This window comes from Lates calcarifer, linkage group LG23, assembly GCF_001640805.2.
Source record: "Lates calcarifer isolate ASB-BC8 linkage group LG23, TLL_Latcal_v3, whole genome shotgun sequence".
NCBI lineage: Eukaryota > Metazoa > Chordata > Actinopteri > Centropomidae > Lates > Lates calcarifer.
The window spans coordinates 4,204,816-4,230,494 of NC_066855.1; the positions used below are offsets into that span (position 1 = coordinate 4,204,816).

A 25,679-nucleotide genomic window follows, 5' to 3' on the forward strand; every position below is an offset into this window, starting at 1 on the left:
TGACATCCCGTGGAAAGCAAGGACTGATTAAATGAACATGCATTTATCAAGTTTCACTTTTTACACAATATGCCATAATTAAAGGCAAATTCACCACAGTGTGGCTGCGCTAACAGACACATCTGATATTAACAAACTAATTGGCTGGCAGCAGCAGCTGAGCAGAGTCATTATTTTTGTGCATCACTCATCATTGACTGAAAGCAAGTTCAGGCCTTTTTTCTGGGGAATTCTAGGAAATGTAGTAAATAACTCGTATGAATAAATGAATAAATGTATATTACAACATATCTTAACGCACGCTGAACATCCCTGTTCAGCACTAATCTGTATTTTCACACTGCAATAGTGTCTGATTGAGGTTTCTTACTTAAGGAACTTTGACAATTGCCGTTGCAGAGGGAGCAACCGACACCAGTCAGTAAGGTTTAGCCTGACTGAATGGGTGATGTGGTTGTGAAATGAAGGTTCAAGTGTCTTCCTGTCAGGCAGGATACCACAAACACACCATGATGCAGGTGTGGTAAGAGCCTGCAGTGTGTAGCAGCTGCCCCTATGAGAAGAGGCATTTCTGTTTGAATGCTCTAACGGTTAAATCTTTATCTACTGTGCTCTGCCGTCCCATAACAAAACTATTATCTGGATCTGCATGTGTGTCTAGTGTTTGTGTGTGTCTTGGCACGCCAAGCTGCTCTAATATGCCCTAATAACCGTGATGTCATCCACCTGTTTTTTGGCTCGGGGGCAGCAATGACTGATGGGACAATTTTGCATAATCATCTTATCTGATCTGGAGCTTATGAGCTGAAACCCAGAGAAATTACAAACCATAAATGTGAAAAGTCGCCTATTCCAAAATACTCGGGGGATTTATCCACTTTGGGAAAAATGGTACAACAGAGGGTTTTCCACTCAGTTGCTCTAAAATAATGTTTTTTTTAAGTTTGAAAAAGTGTTTGTTTTGTAGACGAAAACATTTTCTTTCATAAAATACACTAATTTGGTTTCATTTACCCTTTCAATCATTTTGTGGTAGGGGATTTCTTCCTAAGCTGTTCATGTTTAATAGAAGATTCACCTGCACAGCCCAAAAAGGAAAGGTGAGTGTCCTTGAATGTAACAGTGCAGTAAAACTACTCTGAAATGGCCTTCTAGAAGATGCAGCTGACCTCTGAATACCCTTTCCCTTTATAATATTGTGTAGGTAACACATAATTGAGGTCTTTCATGCCTATACAGAGATTTCTCTCCTGCGAATCAAACAGTAACACTGTCTTTAAAATGTCTCAGGTCAGCCAGGTTAATGCAGTGCCTGTACAACTCAACACTGTACCGTCTGCCCTTTGAAGACATTCACCATTAACCTGAAGTTCAAGAGAAAAAAAACTGCATTGAGAAAGCACTTCTTTTCAGTGGTCTCTTTCATTTCACCAGTGTGAAACCAGAATGCAGCTTCATGAATGTGAGTCACACAGTGGGTTAACGTCAGTGATGAGAGGATGAATTATTGCTGATGCATCTGTCCTGTAGTTTAGCATGAGAGGAAGCTTTTTATGAACCCCATCTGTGTTCAAACCAGTTTGGTAGTTAACGCATTTGTGGCCCAGACACATACCATTTTGTTATTGCCAAAACACTCCTTTGAATTCCTGTTTCCTGTTTAGTAGAATCGTGAAGCGCTGACAGGAAGGTTACTATCATTTACCTACATCAACCCTCAAGGAAAAATCCCAGTACAGTGTTTTTGGCAAAGTGTCTCATGGTTTTTTTTTTTCTTTTTCCTGAGGATAATTGACTTAGACGTCATTAAAAATTTAGTGATGTCTATAGTCAGGCTGAGTAAGAATAAAAGAAAGAAAAGAAAAATTGGGGAAAAATAAGAAAAGACCTTGAGAAGGAAGGTTCAGTCTGAGAATCCAAGGACAACATCATTCTGGGAAACATTAGAAATCGTAAATTAAAGTAGATATAAATGGCAAGTACAGCAACAGGTTTTAACCAGCATGGATGAATCTAAGAAGGCGAGACAAGCAGAAAATAACTGAATGAACACAAACAAGCATAAGAACACTGAGGCTTTGTTCAGACTGCAGGCAACTCAGATTTGTCTCTCAAATCAGATCTGTAGGACAGACCATCCACACTGTTACTTGCAAGTGATCAGTTTGGGTTTGTGTGTCAAGACATCACCAGCCTATCTGCATGGGTTGCTGTAGTAATGATGCATCCAGAGCGTCCAGACTGAGATGCGTCCGTCTGAAATCATTCCTCAAGTTATTCTTGTATTATCAGTGTAACATGTACAATACTTTCGTTTATGACCAAATACGGTTATTATGTGCCAATTTGCAAATGTTAGCATGCTAACACACTGAAAATTAACCCTCCAAATACCAGCAGTTAGCACTGTTATTGTGCATGTTAGCATTTTGACATTAGCTTTGAGCTAACAGTACAAAGATGGCTGCAGTTGCTGTGTTTTATGCAACAGGGAGAAAATTATGGGGAAAACTACTGTGGGAAACACAAGAAAGACATGAATAAATAACAAGTAGAGTTACAGTCAATACATCAGAAAAGGAAATTATGGCTTGCATGCATCAGACGTTACAGACTGATGGAATATAACAGTGCAAGGTTGTTTTTTCTTTAATAACAGACTTTGCCTCTGTGTGACGTGGGAAACACTTTCTCATTCACCTGTATTTGTTTTGTTCTTATCTACCATAGCTGCTTCTGTACAGGATGATGGGCAGAGCATAACACAACCACCACCAAGTTTGTGGGTTCGATTACTAGCGGGACCACCTATGCTAAAAATGCATGCACTCACAGTACAGCATGGCGACTTTGTTAAAAACATCCACCAAATGAACTATACGCTATGTTAAAAGAATAAACTTCTCAGAGTTTGCCTGCCAAGAAAACACAAGAGGAAATTTACTCAGCCATAACAACCTCAACGCAAGGTCAGGCTTCTCTGCCGCTCTGAGGGCTGAAATTCATTTGAATACCTTTGGCAGTGTGTGGAAGTGAAGTTGGATGGATGTGGAGGGGCGCTCCAGAATATTCAAATTGTTGATGCTGAGAGTTCAACGACATCTACAATGTTATGATGACCTCTCATAATTGCACGCTACAAGAAGTGATGTTTTGAAAGAAAATATGCTTCAAACTTGTCTGTGGTGAGACCTATAAAACTGAGTATGGCATGTTTTTCTGTGTGTGTTTTTCTGTGTGTGTCATGTGAATTCTCTGTGTGAAGGAGGTGAGACCACATTGCATGCGATAACATAAGGTGGAAAGACACTCACATCAGAGTAGTAGTGTGTGTGTGAGACATCCATGAGGAGTATGGCAGCCTTTTGACTGACACACGGTGTGTGTTTGTGTGTGTGTGTATACTTCCTTTGTAATGATAGCCCTCAGTCTCTCAGCAGGCGGCCAGGCTACTCCTCTAAACCTCAGGGCCTCTGCCAACCACGAGAGCCCAGAAAATATGGCCTGCAGCTGGGGCCACAGAGAGAGTCTGAGCCCCTGTTAGCTACAGAAGCAACCAATATCTGTAATTAATAGAGGATGGAACACGGGCAGTTTGTGCTCCTATCAAGTCTCTGTGAATGCAGCAGTCACGGTATGCAGGTAGTAGATTCAGAACAGATAATACCTCATTCTGTTTACATTAAACTTTTAACTTCACTGGCTAAACTGGGGTACACTTCTATAGAGGAATGAATGCGATCATAAAGGATGACAGCTCCACCTAGAGGTCAATCTTGGAAACATCAGTTCCTTTAACACCCTTAATGTGCAAGACAATCCTTTACTTGAATCAAACATACTGCATTGAAAAATAAAAATATATAACATTAGGAAAACATACTTAAATGTATCATAAGGACACAAGGCAGAAAAATGCCTGTGAGTGAAGTATTATAAATAGGTGGACTATTTTACATACTGTTATTAGTTTGTAGTTGTAGTTCCTGTGTAACAGTGCATCATGTTTCATGTACTCATCATGTTTTAAATGTAAATTCATAATCTTTTATGTCACTAGCTGTCAGATAAATGTAAAAGTATGGTAAACTATCATCACATTTCTGAATTGTAAACTATAAAGTACCATAAAATGTCAAATAAATCAAAATTTCACCTTACTACAGTACTCCAGTAAATGTACTAACATCCAACCACTACAAATAAACCATAACAGACAAAAATCTATCAAACTATAATTTATTGTTTGTTCCTTTATATGAGTTTCAATATACTATCACCATGGAGGATAAATTAAAAACTTCCATTATATTTCCGCTACACTTTTGACTCTGATCTGAGTTTTTCAAAATTGAATGCAAATGCACAAATGTTCTGAGAGATGTAGTATTCTGCTTCTTTGCTCAGGCAAAAATATAGAAGCTTACAGTTCATGTAAGGAGCTGAAATGCATCTGATCCATACAGTAGTATGAACAGTTTCTTTGCTACTGTGTATTTTCAAAATAGAACAGATAACAAAAGTGCAGACTGACTAGAACAATGGGTTTCTCCAGTGCATAGATAATGTGGTTACATTTACCTTGGGGAGGTAAATGATACAGGCAGTATGATGTAAATTAAAGTGAAAACAATAGCAGCAATAACTGGCGAGTGCCTGATAAATATTTTGAACTGTTGTAAGGCTAATTTGTTGCTACAAAGACATGCATCTACTGATACATTTTTATTAAGAGATACATAATAATAATCATGAGGTATTCAAGAAATATGACAAAGTTTTGTAAAGGAATATTTGCAGAGGTGTCACAGGCTGGTCAAAGATTCTTCAGTGGACAGGACGTCCCTCCCGAGGCCTTTCTCCTGTCCACATCATCCGCTGACCCGACCTGTTCACACGTCCTGGACCGAGCAGCAGATACAGCAGCTGGAGTGAAAACTCATACCTCGCTCTTTACTGTTTGTCCTTTCCTGAGATAGAGACAAAAGAGACGCTTACTGCCACTCTGCAAGCATGTGCAACAACACTGATTCACAGCTACAGAAATGGAGGTGGAAAAAAAAAAAACACACCGCACATCCTCAAAACCCCCAAACTAACATCCCTCAAGAGAGGAACAGTGTCCTACTTGTTTTAAAGAATCTGCAGGGTTCGCTGTGGACAGTTCTCATTATTTTCTACTTTTGGCTAAAAATAGTTCCCAATTAAAATAGCTGAGAGTGGGGTTTTGTGGATTGTCCTGAGTAACCCACAGCATTGTTTATGAAGAGGCAGGTTTTATGATTTAAAATGAAACAGCAGTTAGTCCAGAATGCCTCGCTCACATCTGTTTACCTTTGCTGGGGACAAACTTGAGCGAGTGGCTGAATATTCAAAAACGTGAGACTCCCTCTTCTGGACCGTCATTCACAAACTCATGGCCCAGCCCGTTGCCACACTTGCCACACAGAACCTGGGTACATACAAAACCAATACACATGAAATCACCTGTTGTAGCTTATATGCCAGGTATGAAAGTATAGATTATTGATTGTAAATGATGCTCTAGCAGTAAAACAAAGATGGGCCAGTCCTTTAAAATGAGCAACAGCAAATTTATGAGCTGTAAAATAAGATTACTGGGTCTCTGACCTTGTAGGCAGTGAGAGTCTCCATCATCTTGGTGACACTGTCCTCTCTGATTGTGTCTGTGAAAGCTGGCCAAGGAGACGAGTGGGCGAACTTGGACCGACTGGAGAACAGGGGATGGTTACACTTGGAGCACACATACATACCTGCAGGAGACATTTACTTTTAAAGACAGTTGCTTTGTTTCATTCCCCAACATAAAAAGATTATTATTGAAAATAATGTGAATAGGGCAGTGGTTCCCAACCTAAGGTGTCCAAACACCCTTGTGGGTCCAAAAGTAAATCTGAGGGGTCAGTTTTGTTCACCCTTACTTTTCTTTTTCTTGCGTTTTTAAAAATACATTTTCACCTCTTCAAATCTCTAAAAATCAGCCGACAACTTGTGTCAACATTAAGGCTCCAACATGTAATATGAAGTCCCAACTTGCTTTCTTTTGAGGGATTACAAGCCGAAGAAAAATGGCGTCATTTTAATAACATACCACATCGTAGAGTTAAAAAGTTGATTTCAATATGAAGCAAATTCATATTACTGCGGTGCTTTCACCATGATCATCAATAAAGAGATTTATTTCTTATTGTTATCTATTTATATTAGAAGCTTCATACTAATCCGACAAATTATGAAATATTATGAAATAAAAATAGAGACAAACTACTCTTTATCACTCAGATTTTACCAACAGACGCGCTCTCCCTCTGCACCCGTCACTGTGATATTACACAATGATATTACAAGTATGTGATAAAATTGTTAATTGTATAGCCGAAAATACGCTTTAAAAGCGTTAATTAAGTGAAAACAGTAGCCGCAAATTAAAAATAAAAAGGTAATTTCGTCCTCCATAATCCAGACTAGGAGGTTACATCACATCACTGAATAACAGTCATCGCTGCTCACCTGGTTTGAAATGATCCTTGTAGATCTCACCGCCAAAAAACTGACAGAAAGACATGTTGCGGTGTCTCTACAGAGCAGATAAAGGCAAAGAAATATTGGTTAATCTGGCTCAGTCTTTTTTTAAACGGCGGGCAGGAAGAGTAGCTGCTTTCCTCCTTCTCGTGTGAGGTGATCCTGGCTGGAGATTTAACGGGAACTCCGCCCACTGCTGTTATCTGTATTAACACTAGATGTCAGTGTCTGACAGCAGGCGCACAGGTGCGCGTCTGAAACGCTGTTCCAGCGATTGGTAGAGCTGCTACTCAGCATGGCATCATTAATACTATTTTGTAAAAACCCAAACTAAGGAAACAGGTTATGTTTAAAGTCTGAGGAAATGTATGAGTATGACACATGCAGATCACTCTCACTGTTACATACGAACATCTACAGTGGGATCTGATGTCTATTGCTGCAAGTTGAACAGTCATCTCAGACATATGTTAGCTTTATCAGTGTCTGTAGTGTCAGTATCGGCAAGTATCAAGAGCATGACCATCAAAACACTTTCAGCTTTATTGTATGATAAAACACAGAGTCTCATATTGAAAATAAATATTCTTTTCTTGATGGAAACTGGGAGAGTTCAGAAATGATATTTCCATCTGTTGTAGGTCTTTATCCTTCATTCATACTTGCAGTAGTGCTTGAGTGCCTCTGGCAGCTCCAGCCAGTCAATGGCCATCCTGTGGACGATGTGCTTCTGAATGGCCTTCCTGCACAATGTTTGCAAGGATGAAACTGCGAGAGACAGAAAAGAGAGAACAAAAAGGCAGTGGATTTGTAGAGTTAAGGTAATGAAGAGAAGTAATATTGGCTCATCACGAGCAAGAGCTGCCGTATGAAGTGAGAGTTAATATTTCTTGCTAGAAAGTCAATCATAGGATGACCATAAAAGACACAAATTAGTGTTAAAAAAGATGCAAAATGACTACAAAGCAACTGCAAAGAGATACAAAACAACTATAAACATTATCTCTGAGTATTTCTGTATCTCAGAGAGTCTGAGAGTTCTGATTCACCTGTAAAATGTTACTGAAAGAAACAAAACAGCATGTCATTTGTAGTCATTTTGTGTCTCCATCAGTAACAGTCAGCGACATGTCTGTAGCCAGGGGCCCATTGTCTCATAATCCATCCATGATCAAAAGAATCACTGTGACACTCACATCCATACTCCACCTGGACGATTCGGACACACTTGGTAGCGGCAAAGACGTCCACCACAGCATAGAGAGGCTGGACTGTGGGGATCCCCTTTGCAGAAGCTCCCATGTCCTCACCATTGATAACAATGTGCATATCAGCCAGGTCTCTGCCTTTAGGCACGTACAGTACTCCTATCCTGCTTCGTCTGGCTGTGGGAGGCAGTGCGTTGGTCTTGTACAAGTCATCCAAAATGTGGCTGAAGCGTCCGGGCCGGCTCCTACCGACCAGCTTGTCTCTGGGGATCCGAACGTTCTCGATGTGCAAGTGAGAGTCAGTAAAGAAAGTCTTTGGATTCATGCTGTTGCCTCCTCCGCCTCCATTTCCCACACCTCCAGCTCCATCTTCAGCCTCCCCCCGCCCAAGCCTATGACCCCCCGCCAGTCCTCCCTCTCCGACCTCTTGGACCCCAGGATCCTCTATGATCTTGTTGTGATTGCGAGTGATGGCAAAGACCCAGCTGTCTCCCAGGTCTGTCAAGTCTGGGAGGGAGTACTCAGGTACCACCTCTAAGGTCCTGGGATCCCTGGCGGTCAGGCCGATCCGGAGGTGGCCGCACCAGCCCAGCTCCTTATCCTCGATCTCTATGAGAAAAATTTCCCCAGGCTTCAGAGGGTGTTTGCTGAAACACACTCCATTGGCAAAGCTCTCCACCCGGGTGGCCTGGGTTCCTGAGTAGTCCAGTCTAACGTTGGTACCGTGGATGGGGTGGAATTCCATAAATTGGTCAGAAAAAGGCTCCATTTTCAAGTATGTCTCCACCAATTCAAATAGTCTCTCTAGTGTAGAGAAAAGTAATGATTCTTAACAAGAAATTCCCAGTTGGAAAAAAACACAACAAAAAAAGTCTGACTTACAAAACCTTTCCAGTTGAACTGTCTTGCAGTAGTTTCTGACTTAGTGGTCAACATGTGGTCGTTGTAGAGACAAAACAACTTGCACAGACACGAGAGCCCTGCTCTGCCTATCTGCTGGCCACTCAGAGAAGCTTCTGGTAGAGGGCTATTTTTGAACAGCTGCATATGTCAACAGATGGCAAGGTATCTCTCTCTCTGTGTGTGTGTGTGTGTGTGTGTGTGTGTGTGTGTGTGTGTGGTGAGGGGGTTGGCCAACATGCACATGCCCACAGTCACTCACACAGCAGACATGCACAGAGATTGTGTTGGGGTTAGTGGGAGCGATGAAGCCCCCTGGGCGCCCGCATTCATTTAATCTCGCAAACCCATGTACTGAAGTAATAGCTGCGTAATTATCATAATACCATATGCCGGGGAGATATGCTAAACAGTAGGCCTTTCATAGCTGTACTCTAAATATAGTCCATGCAAATACAGTCTGGATTTCATTCTTATGTAAAGCAGCAATTACAGTAATACACCAGGGTATATATTTCTGTAGAGAGTTATTATGATAATGGAATTATAGCATAATAATGAAAAAAGAATTATATTTAAAAAGGGAAACTGTTAGCGTAAAGGCTCCTGCACACTATGTCACTCATATCACCTCAGTCTAAAGGTCTAAAGGCTGGATCACATTGACTATAAACAAATTAGAGGGTAATTCATAGCCTTCATTAGTTACATACCTGGAGTAATTTGAAGTAATTGTGATGTGTACATAAGAAACTATTTCCTTGCAGGGGAAGAGATCACTAATCTAGACTGGGGCTTTAAAGTGAGATTAGGTACATTTAACACATTCTTTCCTTTTTAAATGAAACGTGAAATTCATGAGAAATAAAACACACCCTTAGTAACTTCAATACACTCAGGGGTTTTGCTGCTACAGCCTTATTTGGTCTTTTCTGATCTGTCCATTATGGTTGAACTGTACTCATTACTACCAGAACAATAGTTTTTTGGGTTTGAGGCGCAGGTCTGCATCCAGCTGCAGCATCCTCTCAACCAGGTCTCCAAACAGCTGGTCTCTCTGGTGTTCACACTTTGTCTCCATCATCTGCTCAAGGTCATCAAGACACTGAGTCTGATGTATCTCCTACCATGAACACAGAGCCAGTCTTGTACGCAAACTCCTCTGGTGTCTTAAATCTCCAGCGCTGCTGGCTGCTCTGCTGTCTGTGGAAATAATAATCTGTTCTATTTCCACAGTCCAGCACACAGTCTGCTGGCTGGCCCTGAGTTTTTACAGTGATGCTCAACACGTCATTGTCCATCTGCCCAGGATAGAGCGGACACCCAGTATCCAGCTCAGCAGCTACCAGGCCTAGAGACCGCATACTGAAGATGGCCTCATTAAATGGAATATGTAGCATCACCTCTGGTGCCCTGTACCAGGTGATCTGCACACAGACACCAGGACAAAGTCCATAAGTTTGACTCTGAGTGGCTGCTGCTGACTGCAACCATAACATTTTCAGGTTTGAGGTCTGCATGTACGATTCCCATGGACCTGTGAATACACGCTTTGGTTTAGACAGATTGTTGTTTTGACACTTTTGAATTGAGACCTCGACTTGTGGACCGGAGGAGCTGGGAATCAAACTCACCATCCCCAATCTACCTATTAAGCCACAGTCAGCCATATTATTGAAAATGTACAATAAATCAATCAAAACCAATATTGTTTTGGAACCAGACAAGAAAAAAGTCTGTCATAGTTTATTTGCAATGCTAATAATGAAGCAGTTCCAGGCTTTTTGAGGGTAATTTATTCACTATGATGCAGACATCAGTATAAGGTAAATCTGCCAAATATAATGCATTAGTGTAAAATTTAAGCTGAGATGATTAAACTCTACATATTCTGTGTACATTCCTGTTATATGTGGTCCTGAGTAAATACTGTCAGTCAGGCTCTCCAGGAACACCTCCTCCAGTGGATGATGGATGAGGGTTATTGTCTCTCACCCCAGCTGGAGGCTGCACACCACTCTGCCCTGTTCTTCATATTGTCATTTCTAGGGCTTCCAGTGTGTTTTATGTAGGCCAAGATCGAGGGAGGGAAAGAGAGAAGTAAAGAGGGGAAATTCATTATTTTATCCTCTTTTTTCTTTCTTTTTTTCTTTCTTGTCATGAGAATATTTCAAGCTCCATCTCCTTGCCTTCGGACATCTTAACAGGGGAAATGTGAAAAAGTCAGGTGCAGGCTTGTGATTGTAGAGCAAAAGAAAGATAGAAAATAATGCCACTTAACCCTCAGGCTGAACTTTAGCTTTCACCCTGTTTTGTACAATTAGACAGCATTTACACTCTGCAAGCATATTTGTGTGGGTGAGTTTGTGTGTGCATCTGTTGGGGCTGCAGGACTCTTAATCTGGATTACCATGCAGCGAGGCCATGCTTTTCATAATCAGTTTGGTGAGCTGTGATTCTCGGCAGCGCATGACACATCTGGATGCAGGCAGCCGGTTAAGGGGAGGTGTGTGTGACTGCGTGAAAGAGAGAGAGGAAGAGAGAGGGAGAGAGAAGGGAGGGAGAGATCGCTGAGACTCCTCACTCCGCGGTCCCTGTGCGCACAAATGGAGAGGGAAGCAGCAGAAGACAACACTGACCGGCAGGTTCAGTCACATTTCCATGCACAAAAGTATCATTCAGGTAAGTACACATCCCTCATCTCCATTTCTGTTGCCGTGCATGCTTTGTTTTCTCTGTGCAAATCATTAGCAGGGCTGCAGACATTTGCAGCTCTGTTCAAAATAACTTCCACTTCTGCTGTTTTATCTGCATGTCACACTTGTTTTGTGAACGTGAGTCGTCCAGTAAGAGGAGTGGAGTGAAGGTGTTGAACTGAATTTTACTGTTATCACTCCAGAAGTTGGGGATCACATGCTGTATTATGTGCATTTGTATTTTATAATGACCTCGTTTTTATAAGGATTGGGTCACATATTTTTATATGTATAGGGCGCACTGGTTACTTAATATATGTCTTAATTTTCTCCATAGTTTTCCCATTACAGAATGTGGTGTAACTCACATAATTAAGTTGACTGTTTTTTCGACCACCAGTCCAGAACTCCAATATATTCATTTTACCATCACATATGACAAAAAGCAGCAAATGATCATGTTTGAGAAGCTGCAACGAACAAATGTTTAACATCTTTACTCGAGAAATGAACAATTAATCAGTTATCAACAATGTGGGGGATAAACTGTATATATGTTGTATAATATACTCTTTATATACAGTCAGTGTCTCTCAATAATACAAAATATAAATAAAACAAAAATTGCACATCTGTTTTAATATTGAGACGGATGTATGTTGTCTAATATTAAATAGTATTTCTTATAATTACATTAAAGCTGTTTGAACAGGGGGATGTGTTTTGATCATGCATTTGATTCTCTGCTCATTTATTCAGAATTTTCCTTTAATTTGTCATCCATATGTACATGACCTTAAATATAAGAACAAGAGTACTGATAGTAAGGGGATTCCAGGATTGTGGTGTTACTAATAACTGCACTCAACAGTGGGTCATGGAGATGAGCTAGCTTGGGAGCACACCCCACCAAATGTTGGTTTAGCCCCTAATCCGGCTGTGTGATTTGTCAGATTTCACAGTAAAACCCTGCATTAATGTTAATCTGTTACTGTTCGTGTCTGATCAGAGGGTGGCACACAAACACACAAACACACACACTCTCACTGAGTCACAGACATGCTGTTAGGTTGATACTCTTACTGATTGAGAATGTGAAGGATTGATCGAACACTTCGCAGCGGCCTCGGAGCAGATGTGTGCTGTGTTTCGTGCCACAGTTGTCACATGATCACTCTGTATTTCACATGCAGCTTTATGGGACTCTAAACAGCTCTCTCATATTTGTTTTACAGCAGTTTATCACTGAGTGTCTCATGCTGCTAGTTTACGAACCTGAAATGAAAGGTTGACCGTGCAAATCAAAGCTCAAAAAGGTGACTCACTGGCCCCTAGAATCCTAAAAATCGTGCACATACAGTATTTATCACATTCACCCAGCACTTCTTTGTATTCTTGCCTTCCTTTGCTTGTCCTTGTGTAAACCACTCAGCTTTCTGTGGCCTCTGGGGTTGTCACAGCTGAATACTTCCAACAACATAGTTAAACCTAAAACCCAAAAGACAGAGTCAGGAGTGTGAGCAGAGATCACACGTACACTTTTAAGGGCAAAATCTTTAGGATAATATTTCTACCCGTATGAAGAAGCTAAATGGATTAGCACAGACATTCATGGTTCCAAGAGGGTGAAACCTATTCTCTATTAGCCATAGAGCTGCTAGCATGACCCTTGAGTCTCTGAAGCCAAACCTACATGTTTCAGTTTAGCGGCCTGACTGGGAGCTGCAGTGACATCTGTAGAAGTGAAAAACACAGCAGCAGCTGGAGTCCATATTCAGCAGTTTCCAAACTAACAATATGGCAACATCACCCTGTCCTGTTAATGTTCCACAATAAGCCTGGACAAAACATTGCTAGCTTAACAGTAGTTTAGCCTCTCTAATGTGCGTGCGAGTGCATTCGTGTGTGTTTTCTGGCAACTTCTTGTCCCTTTTTCCCACCGTGCAAAACACTATGAAGAAGGTCTAATGCCGCCTGGCTGCATGTGTGTCTATGAGGTTTATCTCCCCACCATCCATTTTGGGTGAGAGCAGATTAGTCAGAATCCACCAGCTGCTGTGGAATTGGTTGAAATTGTGCCACAAAGCGCTGTAATACAGTTACGTAAATCTGACCAGTCAAAGGTAGGGTTTAACTTGCATAAGGAGCAGGGCACTTGACCCAGAGACACAGCGATTAAAAGGGTCTCCATCAGGCCTTTGTGCTGTTAACTAGCTTGTGTCTAGTGATGCAGAACTGCTCCTTTCTTCCACAAAATAATAGCTGATAGTGCACATTGCTCTCTGTTCTCTGTTAGTTTGCTAGTATCAGTTTGACAAGTCGTAGGTGGTGGCTGCATGATGTGTTATGTGGAAACACATAATGTTGCAGACACACAAATACCACATGGGAGGAGTGATACAGAGAATCTTTGAACTCACTGTTCATCCCTGGGTTACATAAGTAACTCTTTAAGATGCTCGAGAAGACATCAGAGGGAGGGCTGTGACTCCGGGTTTTTACGTTTGACAGTCGGCTCCTCGGGATGAAACTGGAGGAAACTGTAGTTCTTTCCTTGAGGAAATGACTTTGTGAATTTTACTACTCTGCCCAGTCAGTGTGATGACGCCTGTTTTGTCACGAAAACATTCAGGTATTTGTTTGGAGATTACAATGCCAAAAATATGCTCCTCTTGTTTTATATGGAAAAGCTGCATCTTTTAAATTGATGCTTTTTCATTTCATATCCTTGTGTTCAAATGTCCCGGCATATAAACTGACTGAATTCTACACAGACATCCAATCAGACCCCTAAAGACATTAGATCCAAGCCTGAGCTGCCCTAGTTTGTGCAACATTTGGGGGAGAAAGTCTGTCTTGTCTATTTTTGCCTCTAAAACTCATTCTGTATGTGGAGCGACAGCTATGGGAGAGGTGCTTACTTGGCTCTGATTCGGGCTCACTAGTATTCAGATTAATGTAGAATTCCACGGCTCTTCAGAGCTAAACTACATGATCGTCGCACACTAATACATGGTTGGCACCAGTAAGCAGTTTCTGTGAAAATGAGGCGCAAGCACAGAAAAGATGCCCTTCCTCTTTCGCTGCACGGCTCATTCCCTGACTGCTTTTATTTGTTCTGCCTCCGAGGCTTAATAATGTAGCTGACCGTGTTCTTCGTTTGTTCTCTTCCAGTGACTTGTAGGTGCCTCGGCTGTGCGATGTAAAAGTGAAGAAATGGCAGAGAGTGGAAGAAATGGGGAAAGAAGAAGCGAGGATAAAGAAGGAGGTGGTGGCACCCACAAACTCTCCCCTGTTGGTACCCCCTCCTTCGGGACCAAAAGACATCTCCCCCGAGGGATTGTGATCCAGCTGACTGGGACAGAGGGAGAGTGGGACAGCCTAGATGACAGTGAACTCATCTTCTCCCTTGATCACGATGAGGACTACCCGTCTATATCTCTCTCTAAGGAGAGGCAGCTTTCTGTTGAGGATGACAGAGGGTTACAGTCTCAAGCTTTCCACGTCCCCCTCTCACCCTCCTCACCTGGCTCTCTAGGGAACTGCTCCGCCACTGGCCCCAGTTTCCTCTCCCCGGGCCCATCCTCACCTACCCACCGACCCCTCGCAAGCCTGGTCAAGTCTCTGTCCACTGAGCTGGAGCTGAAAGAAGGCTCCACCCTTAGACCCAAGCCCCTCCTCAGCCTCGTGAAGTCGATCTCCACGGAGATCTCCCGCTCGGAGCCCGAGGTGTCTCAGTCCAAATCGGACTCTCGCCTCAACCTCCACCTGTGGAAGCAGCTGACCCAACCAAAAAACCGCAGCAACGGGGACTCTCGTACTGCGCCCCCTTCACCGAGCTCCCTCTCCCCCAGCGCAGAGGGTCTGAAAGGCGGCTTCTTCAAAATGGAGCTGGAGGACACCAAGAGGAAGCTCTCAGAGGCCGTGCACGAACCCCTGAGCAGCATGTTCAGTAAGATCATGAGAGAAGAGAGCGCAGGCAGCCCCAAACACCAGTGTAGGATGCAGGGGGCTCACCAGGCCAGCTCCAGAGGTCTGGGCCGTGAAGGCAGCACGGACACTGTTCTCTCAGATTCTCCTGTGAGGAATACTAGAAAAACAGATGCTGATGTTTTGCCTTCTGTTTTTGACTGGCCTTCTGTGAGACACCTTGGGAGAATTCACCGCAGCCCCTGTCCTGTGCATCACAGCAGACAACATAAGAGAGAGGAGGAGCTGGAAATTTGCACTGATGGTGATATGATGCAAGTATTAGCCATCGAGACACGCAGGCAGGCGAGGAGACCGCCTGCTGGTTCTCAGGTCCCCGCACCAGCCTTGGTTCAGACCTCACCTCATCCTCTGCCCCGCATGAGTTTGTTCTGTGTGGCAGTGCTGTCTTACGGCTACTTCATCCTACCTCTCAGTCCATACTTCTCTGGCCTGGCTCTGGGATTAGCGCTGGGCTTCTTGCTAGGACTGTTGCTCATTAGGATGGGCTCCTCCAGGTCTCACTGCCCAGCTCCTCCCCACAGACCAGCACAGACCCTGCTGGGAGAGGTGATTCTGACAGGTGGCAATGTCAACACTGAGCCTGACATCCTCAAGGTAAAGTGGGTGAATCATTAAGGAGGAAACTGTCACATTGGTGGCACCTTATTTTCAGCCATCTCAGCCTCACTCCAATACTCACACATTTCTCAACATGTTTTCCATAAATAGCATGCGAGAAAAAAACACTTATAGTCGTCATAAAGAATCATCACACTTTGAATTTCACTTATTTGTTCCTCCCAACGTCTCTTAAAGGAATAGTTCATCAATTAGGGAAACAAATCTGACAATTACTTGTCAGGCAACTGTCAGTTGAAAACACTTTATCATCCAGTTTTGCGCCAATTCAATCAATTCAATGCTCCAATCCAGCTACTTAATAAAAGTAACTGATACCTGAATGCACTTTAAAAAGGGTGTTTAAAAGCTACACCAATTACAGTAACAAGAGTCCTTGTAATTAGTTTTCACCCCTGCTAATTTGTTCTAAAACAGTGTCAAGTCTGCGAGTCACTTCAGCAACTCTGCTGACTCCTTCCCTCACAGATTAAAGGTTTCTGAAAGCAGCATGCAACTGTGCACTGTGCCCAGAATGCAATTAAAAACTTCAATGCTAAAAACTGCTGGAGCTGCAGTGGTAATTACTGTTCTCCTCCTGGTTGAGCTTGACACTGGGCAACCGGCGAGGACAGCTACCACCCAGACACTGTCAGTTCCAGAGGCAATTAGTGGGGGATACAGGCAGGAGGAAGCTGCAATTTGTCAGGCCACGAGGCAGATGGGGGGGTGAAGAGTGGTGGTGACAGTTGGAAATGATTGGGGGGGTTACTGTCTAAGCATTGAACTAATTCCCCTGTTTGGTCGTTAGCAGTTTGGTTTCAGTCTGCGGGCTGTTAAGATGTGAAAGTCAGAGCTGCAAAGTTTGTGAGGTGCTTTCAGAGGTCGTCTGATAATCAGATGACAGAATAAGAACAGTCTGAGATGAAGGCAGGGGCTGACACCACTATTAATGAAGTGCTAATAGAATTTCAGTGCTGAATATATTTTATATGTGTGTGTGTGTGTGAGAGAGAGAGAGACATTTTTATCAGTCAATGGGAGCATTAAGACGGAGTTCAAGCTCTTTACTTTTTCACTTCTTTTCACAGGTTTTTAAAGGCAATAAAGTTACACTAATAGTGCGTTATGTCTATCAGAATTATGGAGTTATTCTAAATATTTGAATTTTTGTGTCACCTTGACTTAATGTTTGGACATTAAAGAAATAGTGTGATTTTTTACAAATTTAATCTTAGTGAGTAAAAATATAAAAATGAATGTGAATATTTCTCAAAATGGCAAACAGTAATTTCTTAGCCATTACAGTTGAGGCTCACAGATCAATTTGTTCTAACAGAATTGTCTGACCTAACCCAACCCTGTGTCTAATATCATGTTAACGTCATATTTGTGTTACCATGATTATCAGTTTCCTACTTGTAGCGTTCACAACAGGCCGTAACTCCACTGGTAAACTCAGACTTTTCTGAAAGCTTCAGATAAATCTGACTCATCATTGTGGATGACTGTCCACTTGAAAAATCAATTATCTTGAAATCTACAGAGGTGAATTTACCACCTTTTGTTCTGTGCTTCTTTTTTAGGCTGATTACAAACACCACAGTGTGATTCTCAGGACTGGAAGTGTTTATTTCTCACTTGAAACTGTGTGTAGTGTTGATTTAAATCAGCACTTTCCTTCTGTCTTTCCAGGGCTGGATGAATGAGGTGCATGATTACGACCCAGAAACCTACCATCCAGCTCTGACTCACTCTGTGTTTGCCACCCTGGAGGGCTCCTGTCTCCGCCTGGACTCCCCACGTACCAACATCAGCCGCAGGGCCACGTACGACGAGAGAGTCCCTGAGCCCACCTTTGTCAAGTCACGCTGTTTTCATCTTGCAAAGAGCAAAGTATGAAGGGAAAATCTGTACTGTATCTGAGCCTGTTTTATGATACATTTTGGTATTCTGGTGATGTTCTTATTTATGCAGTCAGTGCAGAGCTGCAGATAAAGTGCACTGCCTATAATTACATGTAATGCCTGAAAGAAAATAAACAAAGATGGAGAAAAGCTTACTTGAAATAAAGATTAACTGGAAAGAAACGTTTAAATCAACTTCTAATATTGGTCAAACTCTTCAGCATTAATGAATAATTCATAAATGGGACATCTGACTTTATTGTCCGTTTAACAGTTGTCTTTTGCTTTGCCACTGTTCCCCAAAGGTATTCCTGCTGCCATCTGTGCTGGCTCGGAAGAGGGTGTGGAACCCAAAGTATCCCATCTGCGTCCAGCTGGCCAGGGGAGTGAACTCCCTGGAGGATGAGGGAGGAAGGTCGGAGGAGAGTCGGGGAGAGGAGCCAGGAGCTGAACCGACGAGTCAGAAACAAAGTTCCTCCAAACCCGCCCATGATCTGCCCACCACTCTTTACCTCTTCGGCCGCACGGGACGAGAGAAAGAAGAGTGGTTTCGTCATTTCATGTTTGCGTCCACGGACTCAGAGAGGGACAGACAGAGACCTGGCAGATGTGTGTCCAGATCGGGTATGAGAAACGTTAATAATGCATTAGAGAAGAGAAGGCTTCTAGATAAGGCATCTATTCAAATGCTATACATGTGTGGATTATGGATTACATGCTCCAATTCTTTGCATTTCAAAGCCAATCCCTTTCAAGGGAACACAGATCTCACATTTGTTTGGTGACCTGACAGGGCAGTGGCATCCTGAAAAAAATCTAGCTGAGATTGTTTTGAAGAAAACTACTGAGTGGGAAGAGAGTGAATATATATATATTACTCATTTGCTTTTTATTTCCTAATACAAATCTGGCATCAAATCATTTGATCTGTCATACTTCCTTTCTTGTTAATGCATTAGTTAGGAGCACGCTGCTCTGTTCTCGTGGGCTCATGGGAGTCAATAGTCAATAGGGAAATATACTTTTTGCTGAGAATGAGATGAGAAGATTAATAGTCTCATGTTTATACCTCAAGTTTTAAACTGAATCCTGCAGCTGAGTAGCTTTGCAGACTGGAAATCAAGGGGAAACAGCAAGCCTGGCACTGTCTAAAGGTACAAAATAAATGGTCAAAATAGCAAGAAGGTGAAAGTGGAGAAATATAATTTACCATCGCAAGTTGCATCTTCCTGCTCTCTAAAATCATGGCAGTTACTTTTTCTGTTTCAACCAAAAGGCACTAATTTCCAAAGAACTGACAGTAAAGAGAAAACAAAAATAAATTCTGCCATGAACATTATCTAAACCAACCAGGTAAATGTCTTCCAGGTGACCCAGCAGCGGCACAGAGTGTTTCTGCCCCGAGTAATATCCCAAGCAGCAGAGGCTCCAGCAGACTGGGCAGCAGTGATGATGATGCCCCCTGTGCCCCTCCAGTCTCCTGCATCCCTGCAGCTAATGTCAGTCAGACCTCCAGCAGCACCAGGGGCGTTTCACTGCTCGACTACCCCAGCTACATGGCTCGTCTCCTGGCCGCAGAGGAGATGACGCCCCTCTCCAGCCCTGGAGCCAGCAGCACAGAGACAAGCCCCACCATTAAAGGAAACGTAAGTGATGCTACTAGTCTATATAGTGTAGAGCATGCAGAGAACAACATAATCCTTGATCAGTGAGTCAAAAATAACTCTAGTCATGTATGACATGTAATAAAAGCACCCAACTTTTCTGTTCTCCTTTTTATATCGTCCTAAACATACAGCTCCCTCTCCTGTCCTTGCTTAGCCCTGACTCAGGTGTCTTTTTCTGCAGTGTATCTGTGATCTGGCAGAGTACCCTGGGAAAAGCCAGACCGCGTGGGCTAACGCTCTAATTGGTCGTATCTTCTGGGACTTCCTGCGAGAGAGGCACTGGGCCGACGCCGTCTCCCACAAGATCCAGAAGAAGCTCAGCAATATCAGAGTGCGAGCAGTTTTGTTGAAAGTTACTGTGGTACTTTAAAGACATGGAAAAGGTGAATTCTAAATATTCAGAATTTGATGTCGTTTTAAACTCGTGGTGTTTTCCTTGCAGCTGCCTTACTTTATGAATGAGCTGACTCTGACTGAGCTGGATATGGGCTGCTCTATGCCACATATCACCTCTACCTCCAGACCAGAGGTTAACCACCGAGGTGAGTGTAGCACACACACACACACACACACACACACAGCGTGAGAGATGAGTGAGAGGATGACCTGTTGCTCATGTGATTACAGCTGAGTACTGCAGAGCATCAGATCAGACGTTGTTATCCTGTTGTAATCTCACAGAGCAGAGGAGCCATTACGCCGCGGCCTTCAACATTTAGAGCATATTGGCTTATGCGTACGAGCGTGTATGTGTTTTAAAATCAGGCAGTCTGGCAGTCAAACACTCGTAATTACAGGAGGGAGTTTTAAAGTGTGTCAGCCTCTGTTGGTCCCGCCCGCTTCCCTGTTACACAACCGCCCGTTGTCAACAAATTATCCTGTTTTCAGCTTTTCTCTGTTTCTCTCGCTCAGTCCACATTTGTCAGGCTCTGAGGGGAAATTATAATCTGTCGCAGTTTATTATTAATTTAATTTCAAGGCTTGATAATCACAGTAAAAGCTGTTTCATCTGCCTACTGAGCAGTGTGCGTCCAGATTAGGCTGTGTGCACGAGCTTTGACTTCATTTTGGTGGTGGTGGGGGGGTGTGGCGTTAGGTTGACCTCTGTGTGCTGCCCCCCTTCAGGCCTGTGGGTGGAGTTGCAGCTGGTGTATCGCTGGTGCCCTGCAGATGACCCTGCAGACCAAGTTCAACCTGTCCAAGCTGGGAAAGGAGGGCGGCCAGGACACAGACTGTACGACTGAGACTGGGAGCCCACGGTTAGTACTACACACTGTGTGCACAGTGAGGGATTGTGGGTAAAGTTTTCTTTCACAATATACTTGCAACATTGACTTCAATACACCCAGATATATTAAAGGGGTGATTTAATATTGCACCTCCTGTAGGATTTTATGAAAGCAAGAGACAGATTTTTATTTTTAGAAATAGTGAAAATCAAAGCCACAAAGTAGTCCTACAATCCCCATAATGCAAATCATTAGCATCTTTAAATAGCTTGTGATTTCTCTTTAGTAAGAAACTCCCTGAGACATTATACAGATGTTTTCAAAGGTTGAGTATCAACCCTCACTGACCTGTGCCTGAGTTTTTGTTGCCTATTAGTTATATTTCATCACATAGCCTAGTGCAGGTAGTGTGTGTGAGATCAGATATAACAGTAAACTGCAGTAAACCCATTCCTATCATAGCACACACTGACAACAGATCCCCCTGATTTGTCTAGTCTCTGATCTGCGGAGCCTCACATTGCATTGATAAGTGTGGAGCTGCCTGTCATAGAGTCACAGTGATAGGGATTAAAGTCCAGGCAAAGCTTTACTGTCTACGGTGCATCTGAAGCTTTACACTGAGATAGAAAACTTGTTTTTGTGTTTGTCAATCTTTCACTCGAGCTTCCATCTTCACCTTTATTTCTTCCTCCATCTGTTCATTCCTCACTTGTCTGACTGCGTATCCTCCCAGCTGCAGGCCTGTCCTCAGCGTGTTGGCGGACAGTGATGAGGAGTCCTCCAGCGCTGGCTCGTCTGATGAGGAAGAGCTGCTTCTCTCCGAGCCTCAGGGTCCGGTGGGGGAGAAGGGATCAACACCGGTAACTGAAGGGTAAATACTGACAAACTATCAAACAAAAATACTGTACCATGTGACTTTTTTCATTCAGCACCAAAAGAAAATGTTATTCGTACGTCACATTGATTAAAGAATACTACAAATGTGTTAACTGCTACTTTTGAGTGATAAGTAAGTTAAAACACATTTACATAAACAAAGGAAAGAGCATCAGTAAGTGTTACTTCTACACGTCTGTGTTGTGAATACTCACTTTTTTAAAGCAGAAAATAAACTGAGCTGTCATCACACTCCAGATGGCTGTTGCTTACATTTACATTTCATCCTCTCATCCCTCCTCAAATTTTGACTTTCACATCTGAATACTAAATCTACTCACAAATGCAGGCTCATGCAAACACTCTCCTCTCCTCCTCTAATCTTCTCTTACAGGACGGGGGGAGGCAGGACTGGAAGGAAGATTTTGAGATTTGTGGACAAAATCGCTAAATCCAAGTATTTCCAGAAGGCGACGGAGAACGAGTTCATTAAGAAGAAGTTTGAGGAGATGTCCAACACCCCCCTGCTGCTCACTGTGGAGGTTCAGGAGCTGTCAGGGACTCTGGTCGTCAACATCCCACCACCTCCTACTGACAGGATATGGTACGAACAAAACACAGGGGCTTAAGTACAAAAAGCAGGAGCACTGCATAGCATGAAAAATGTTACGTAGTGGCAGAGCCAGGCCTTCAGTGTGGAGCTGAATAATATGTTTCTGCAATACAAATGCACAGTGGCATCAATTACTTTATAACTGATCCAAAAACTATTACATTAAAAGACATTAAATTGACATTAAAGACTATAAAGGATTGAGGATTTACAGTCAGTGCTTAAACAAAGCCAAAGAAATTAAGTAATAAAACTAAATTAAATCAATACAGACACTGAAGTGCCTGACACAAATTATATTAAACTGTAATCTGACTTTTACCAAGAAAATAAATATGGTGTATTTCAAATGAACTAAGTAGGACAAAAAATAAACATAAATATTCAAGATTTGTTGCTACTGTAGTGGGTCAGGATATAATCTAAAGTACCAACACTGCACTGAAACTATTTTTATTCAAACACATTTATGCTGTTTAGCAGCAGCATTCAGTGACTCACTTCTCACACGTCATCTGCCATCATTTCATCTGCCAGAAGAACATTTATTTATTCTACCGATCAATATTCGTTTCAAACGTTGAGACAACATGAGATTGAAAATGTGGCTGATTACTCACAACACAGATGGGATACATTTGATTAGAAAAATGTGATGATCTCCTCTGTAGGTACAGTTTCTGTGTGCCACCCAAGCTGGATCTACGCGTCCATCCCAAACTGGGGGAGAGGGAGGTGACTTTCTGCCACGTGACCGAGTGGATTGAGAGGAAACTGCAGGACGAGTTCCAGGTAAAACTGCACCTACAGTGTTTCCTCCTTCATCTCAGTGACACAAGAAGTCTCACAGTTATGTTTCTCTTCCGCTCCAGAAAGTTTTTGTGCTGCCAAACATGGATGACATCTACTTACCCCTGATGCACTCAGGGGTGGATCACCCTCAAGCCTCCCAGCACCTGTCCCCTCAGTCCCAACGCTCCCAAAGCTCCTCCACAGAGTCTATAGAGAGGATCCCACCTGAGGTCTCCACGGCAGAGTCTGACTAGCTGAGGATCAAAGGAGAGCTGAGGCTGAAAGGTGGTTTTATATTATATATTCACGGTAAGAAAAGGAGAAGCAGAATGAAACTCACCAAACAGAACATAAAGTTAGATTTGCCTCTATAGACTTACAGACCCTCGTGTTTATGTCTGAGCCAGGAGTTTCTAAAAGTCTGACACATTGCGCTGTAGGTGTAGCTGGAGTTCGTTTGCACCATCACAAGAAGATAATTTAACGATTTGGTAAAGTCTGAGTTACAGATGCTGTACATTTCATGATGACAGACAACTACAAGTGATACCTTTTGCAAATGTTTACATTTGAATGATCCCTGTGAGAGATTATATCTATATTTATTTGCTGCTTTGGTGTTTACAACTCAAGGTCACTTTGGATATAAGATGATGGACATTATTAAATAAAAGCTTGAGAAAAACATGTCAGTGCTATTCTCATGCACCCTCATGAGGCAGCACACAGAAGACATATAATACCATCAAAAGATAAACTGTTAAGTTAACTGTTAATCTTTTAAGATAGTTTCAACTCTCCAATGAAATGCAATATTGCTGCATCTTAGAGGACGTCATTAATATTTTACTTTGGTGTAGCTCTTATTAATCAGTTTCTTTCGTAAGGATATCAAGTAGGGAAAGCTCAAGATGATGCTTGTAATTTTAGATCGGAGGTAATGATGCCAACTTTAACATCAGTATCGATTGCATCGAAATCAGTCGAACCACAGATGAGATGGAGAGCAGGACTGCCCCCTACAGGCTGAGCTGAGCAGCTCCTGCAGCCCACAACACACAGCTCACTCCCATGCTTTTACTCAGGAAGTTATTCTTATGGTTTGTTTTGGATACAAAGCTCTGGATCATTTGACCTAAATGATATGAATATCATTTGCAGTTGTTATGAAGTGACAGATCAAATGTCTGTTGTCTGTCATCTCATAGACAGAGTTTAGTTTGACAGGAGGGACGAGGTGAGGTGGTAAAATGTGCTTCTTCGTGCTTGAAAAAAACATGGTTCTTGGTTTTGAGCTCTGCTCTGATGCTTCAGAAAACATGACTCATTTACCTCAGGAGTTATCCAGATACAAATCTCTGAATTTCAAACGTAAGAACTGGGGATAAATTTAGCAAGTGCTTGAGCTGGCCTTGAAACTGAAAAGCTGCTGAGAGAGAATATTAAACAAGGTTTAGTCTCGCCAGGATTAGATTCAGAGTGGGATGAAACACAGGGGCAGAGTGATGAAAATGCAGGGAAGGGCAGATAATTGTGACAAATGCTCATTGATTTGAGAACAAACAAGTAAATCGATGATGCAAAAGTCAAGGTGGAGAAGGAAAGATTCAAATGAACTGTTCAGCAAAATGACGACAGAATACGGTGAAAAAAAAAACAGCCTGACGCATAAAGTGAAATCACGTGGGAGAGAAGTGTGACGGTGTGTAGGAGGATGCATGTGTGTGTGAGTGTACATGCCAGGGAGGGAATGTGTTCATGATCATACTGTTGAGTTATTTGCAGTATGGTTCATTAGAGAGGCCTTATCCATATTATTATAAATTATTTTGTCCAGTGTTCAATGTAGTGAACCCAGGTCAGATTTTGAAGTGGACACACAACCACTGTGCCTAAAAAGACCGATGGGTGCAGGTACATTCAGAAAAGTGTTTAATGTGATTAAACCTGTCATGACCTCTCCTATTAAAGAAAGACCCACAGATTTAAAGAGACTCTTTCGGGTCTTTTTGGGTCATCTGATTCACTTCCCTTCCTTCAAGCTGTAAAAACAAAGTCAAGTTCACCTGACATTAACTTGTTTTAAGTGACAGACACCAGGCAGGATCTAAGGGTGAGCAGCAGAGGGCAGCACCGGTTCAGCCTTCAGCACTGCAGCACCCATCCTACCTGCATCTTCACAGCACAGATTCACATTTTTCTAAAGTCTAAATACAGTTATTTGCTGACATACATTTCTCAACAGAGAAAAAAAAAAGTTCTGTTTCTCGTTTCAACCTTCAAAGCTCTTAAACTGTCGATCACTTTTAATTGCTTTGACACAAGTTGCATTCAAAGATCACGTCTTTCAAATTCCACAAGTTGTTTTTCAGTCAAACTCAGCCACCTCCAAAACTGCATTTACTCTCCATGCTGCACGTTTGCATCCTGTCATAAAATGGTTAAATTTACATTCTAAACCTAATGTAAAATTATTGGAATTATTGTCCCAATCTGCTACCTGTATATCTAAAAAGAAAAAAGACTTGTACCAGGTGAAAAGAGGAGGCAGATGGGGCTGAATCCAGGATGTTTTGTATTTGTTTGGAACAATGTGGTGTTTCACTGGTCTCTTCCAGTCAAAGTCGTTTCCAGCCCATCCCAGAATAGTGTTCT

At 42.4% G+C, this 25,679-nt stretch overlaps 3 protein-coding genes across 3 annotated transcripts; 1 reads left to right on the plus strand and 2 right to left on the minus strand.

Moving 5' to 3' along the window:
- Positions 1-4,225: 4,225 nt before the first annotated feature.
- msrb1b (methionine sulfoxide reductase B1b) lies at positions 4,226-6,732 on the minus strand. The gene is made up of 4 exons (XM_018687769.2): positions 6,532-6,732; positions 5,632-5,774; positions 5,335-5,452; positions 4,226-4,970 (listed from the first exon to the last, which is right to left on the minus strand). Exons 1-4 carry the CDS (start codon positions 6,584-6,586, stop codon positions 4,954-4,956), a joined length of 333 nt encoding a protein of 110 aa, XP_018543285.1. The 5' UTR covers positions 6,587-6,732; the 3' UTR covers positions 4,226-4,953.
- Positions 6,733-7,062: 330 nt separating this feature from the next.
- Positions 7,063-8,763, minus strand: neurl2 (neuralized E3 ubiquitin protein ligase 2). Its single transcript, XM_051066414.1, has 3 exons — positions 8,634-8,763; positions 7,740-8,555; positions 7,063-7,311 (listed from the first exon to the last, which is right to left on the minus strand). The coding sequence occupies exons 2-3, from the start codon at positions 8,518-8,520 to the stop codon at positions 7,196-7,198; spliced, it is 897 nt and encodes a 298-aa protein (XP_050922371.1). The 5' UTR covers positions 8,521-8,555; positions 8,634-8,763; the 3' UTR covers positions 7,063-7,195.
- Positions 8,764-11,247: 2,484 nt separating this feature from the next.
- tex2l (testis expressed 2, like) lies at positions 11,248-23,756 on the plus strand. Its single transcript, XM_018687768.2, is given in 13 exon segments — positions 11,248-11,333; positions 14,522-15,934; positions 17,633-17,833; positions 18,150-18,468; positions 19,213-19,490; positions 19,693-19,842; positions 19,954-20,053; positions 20,637-20,668; positions 20,670-20,770; positions 21,477-21,614; positions 22,014-22,223; positions 22,904-23,024; positions 23,105-23,756. Coding segments are annotated over 12 exon segments (3,195 nt in total). The 5' UTR covers positions 11,248-11,333; positions 14,522-14,563; the 3' UTR covers positions 23,279-23,756.
- Positions 23,757-25,679: the final 1,923 nt, after the last annotated feature.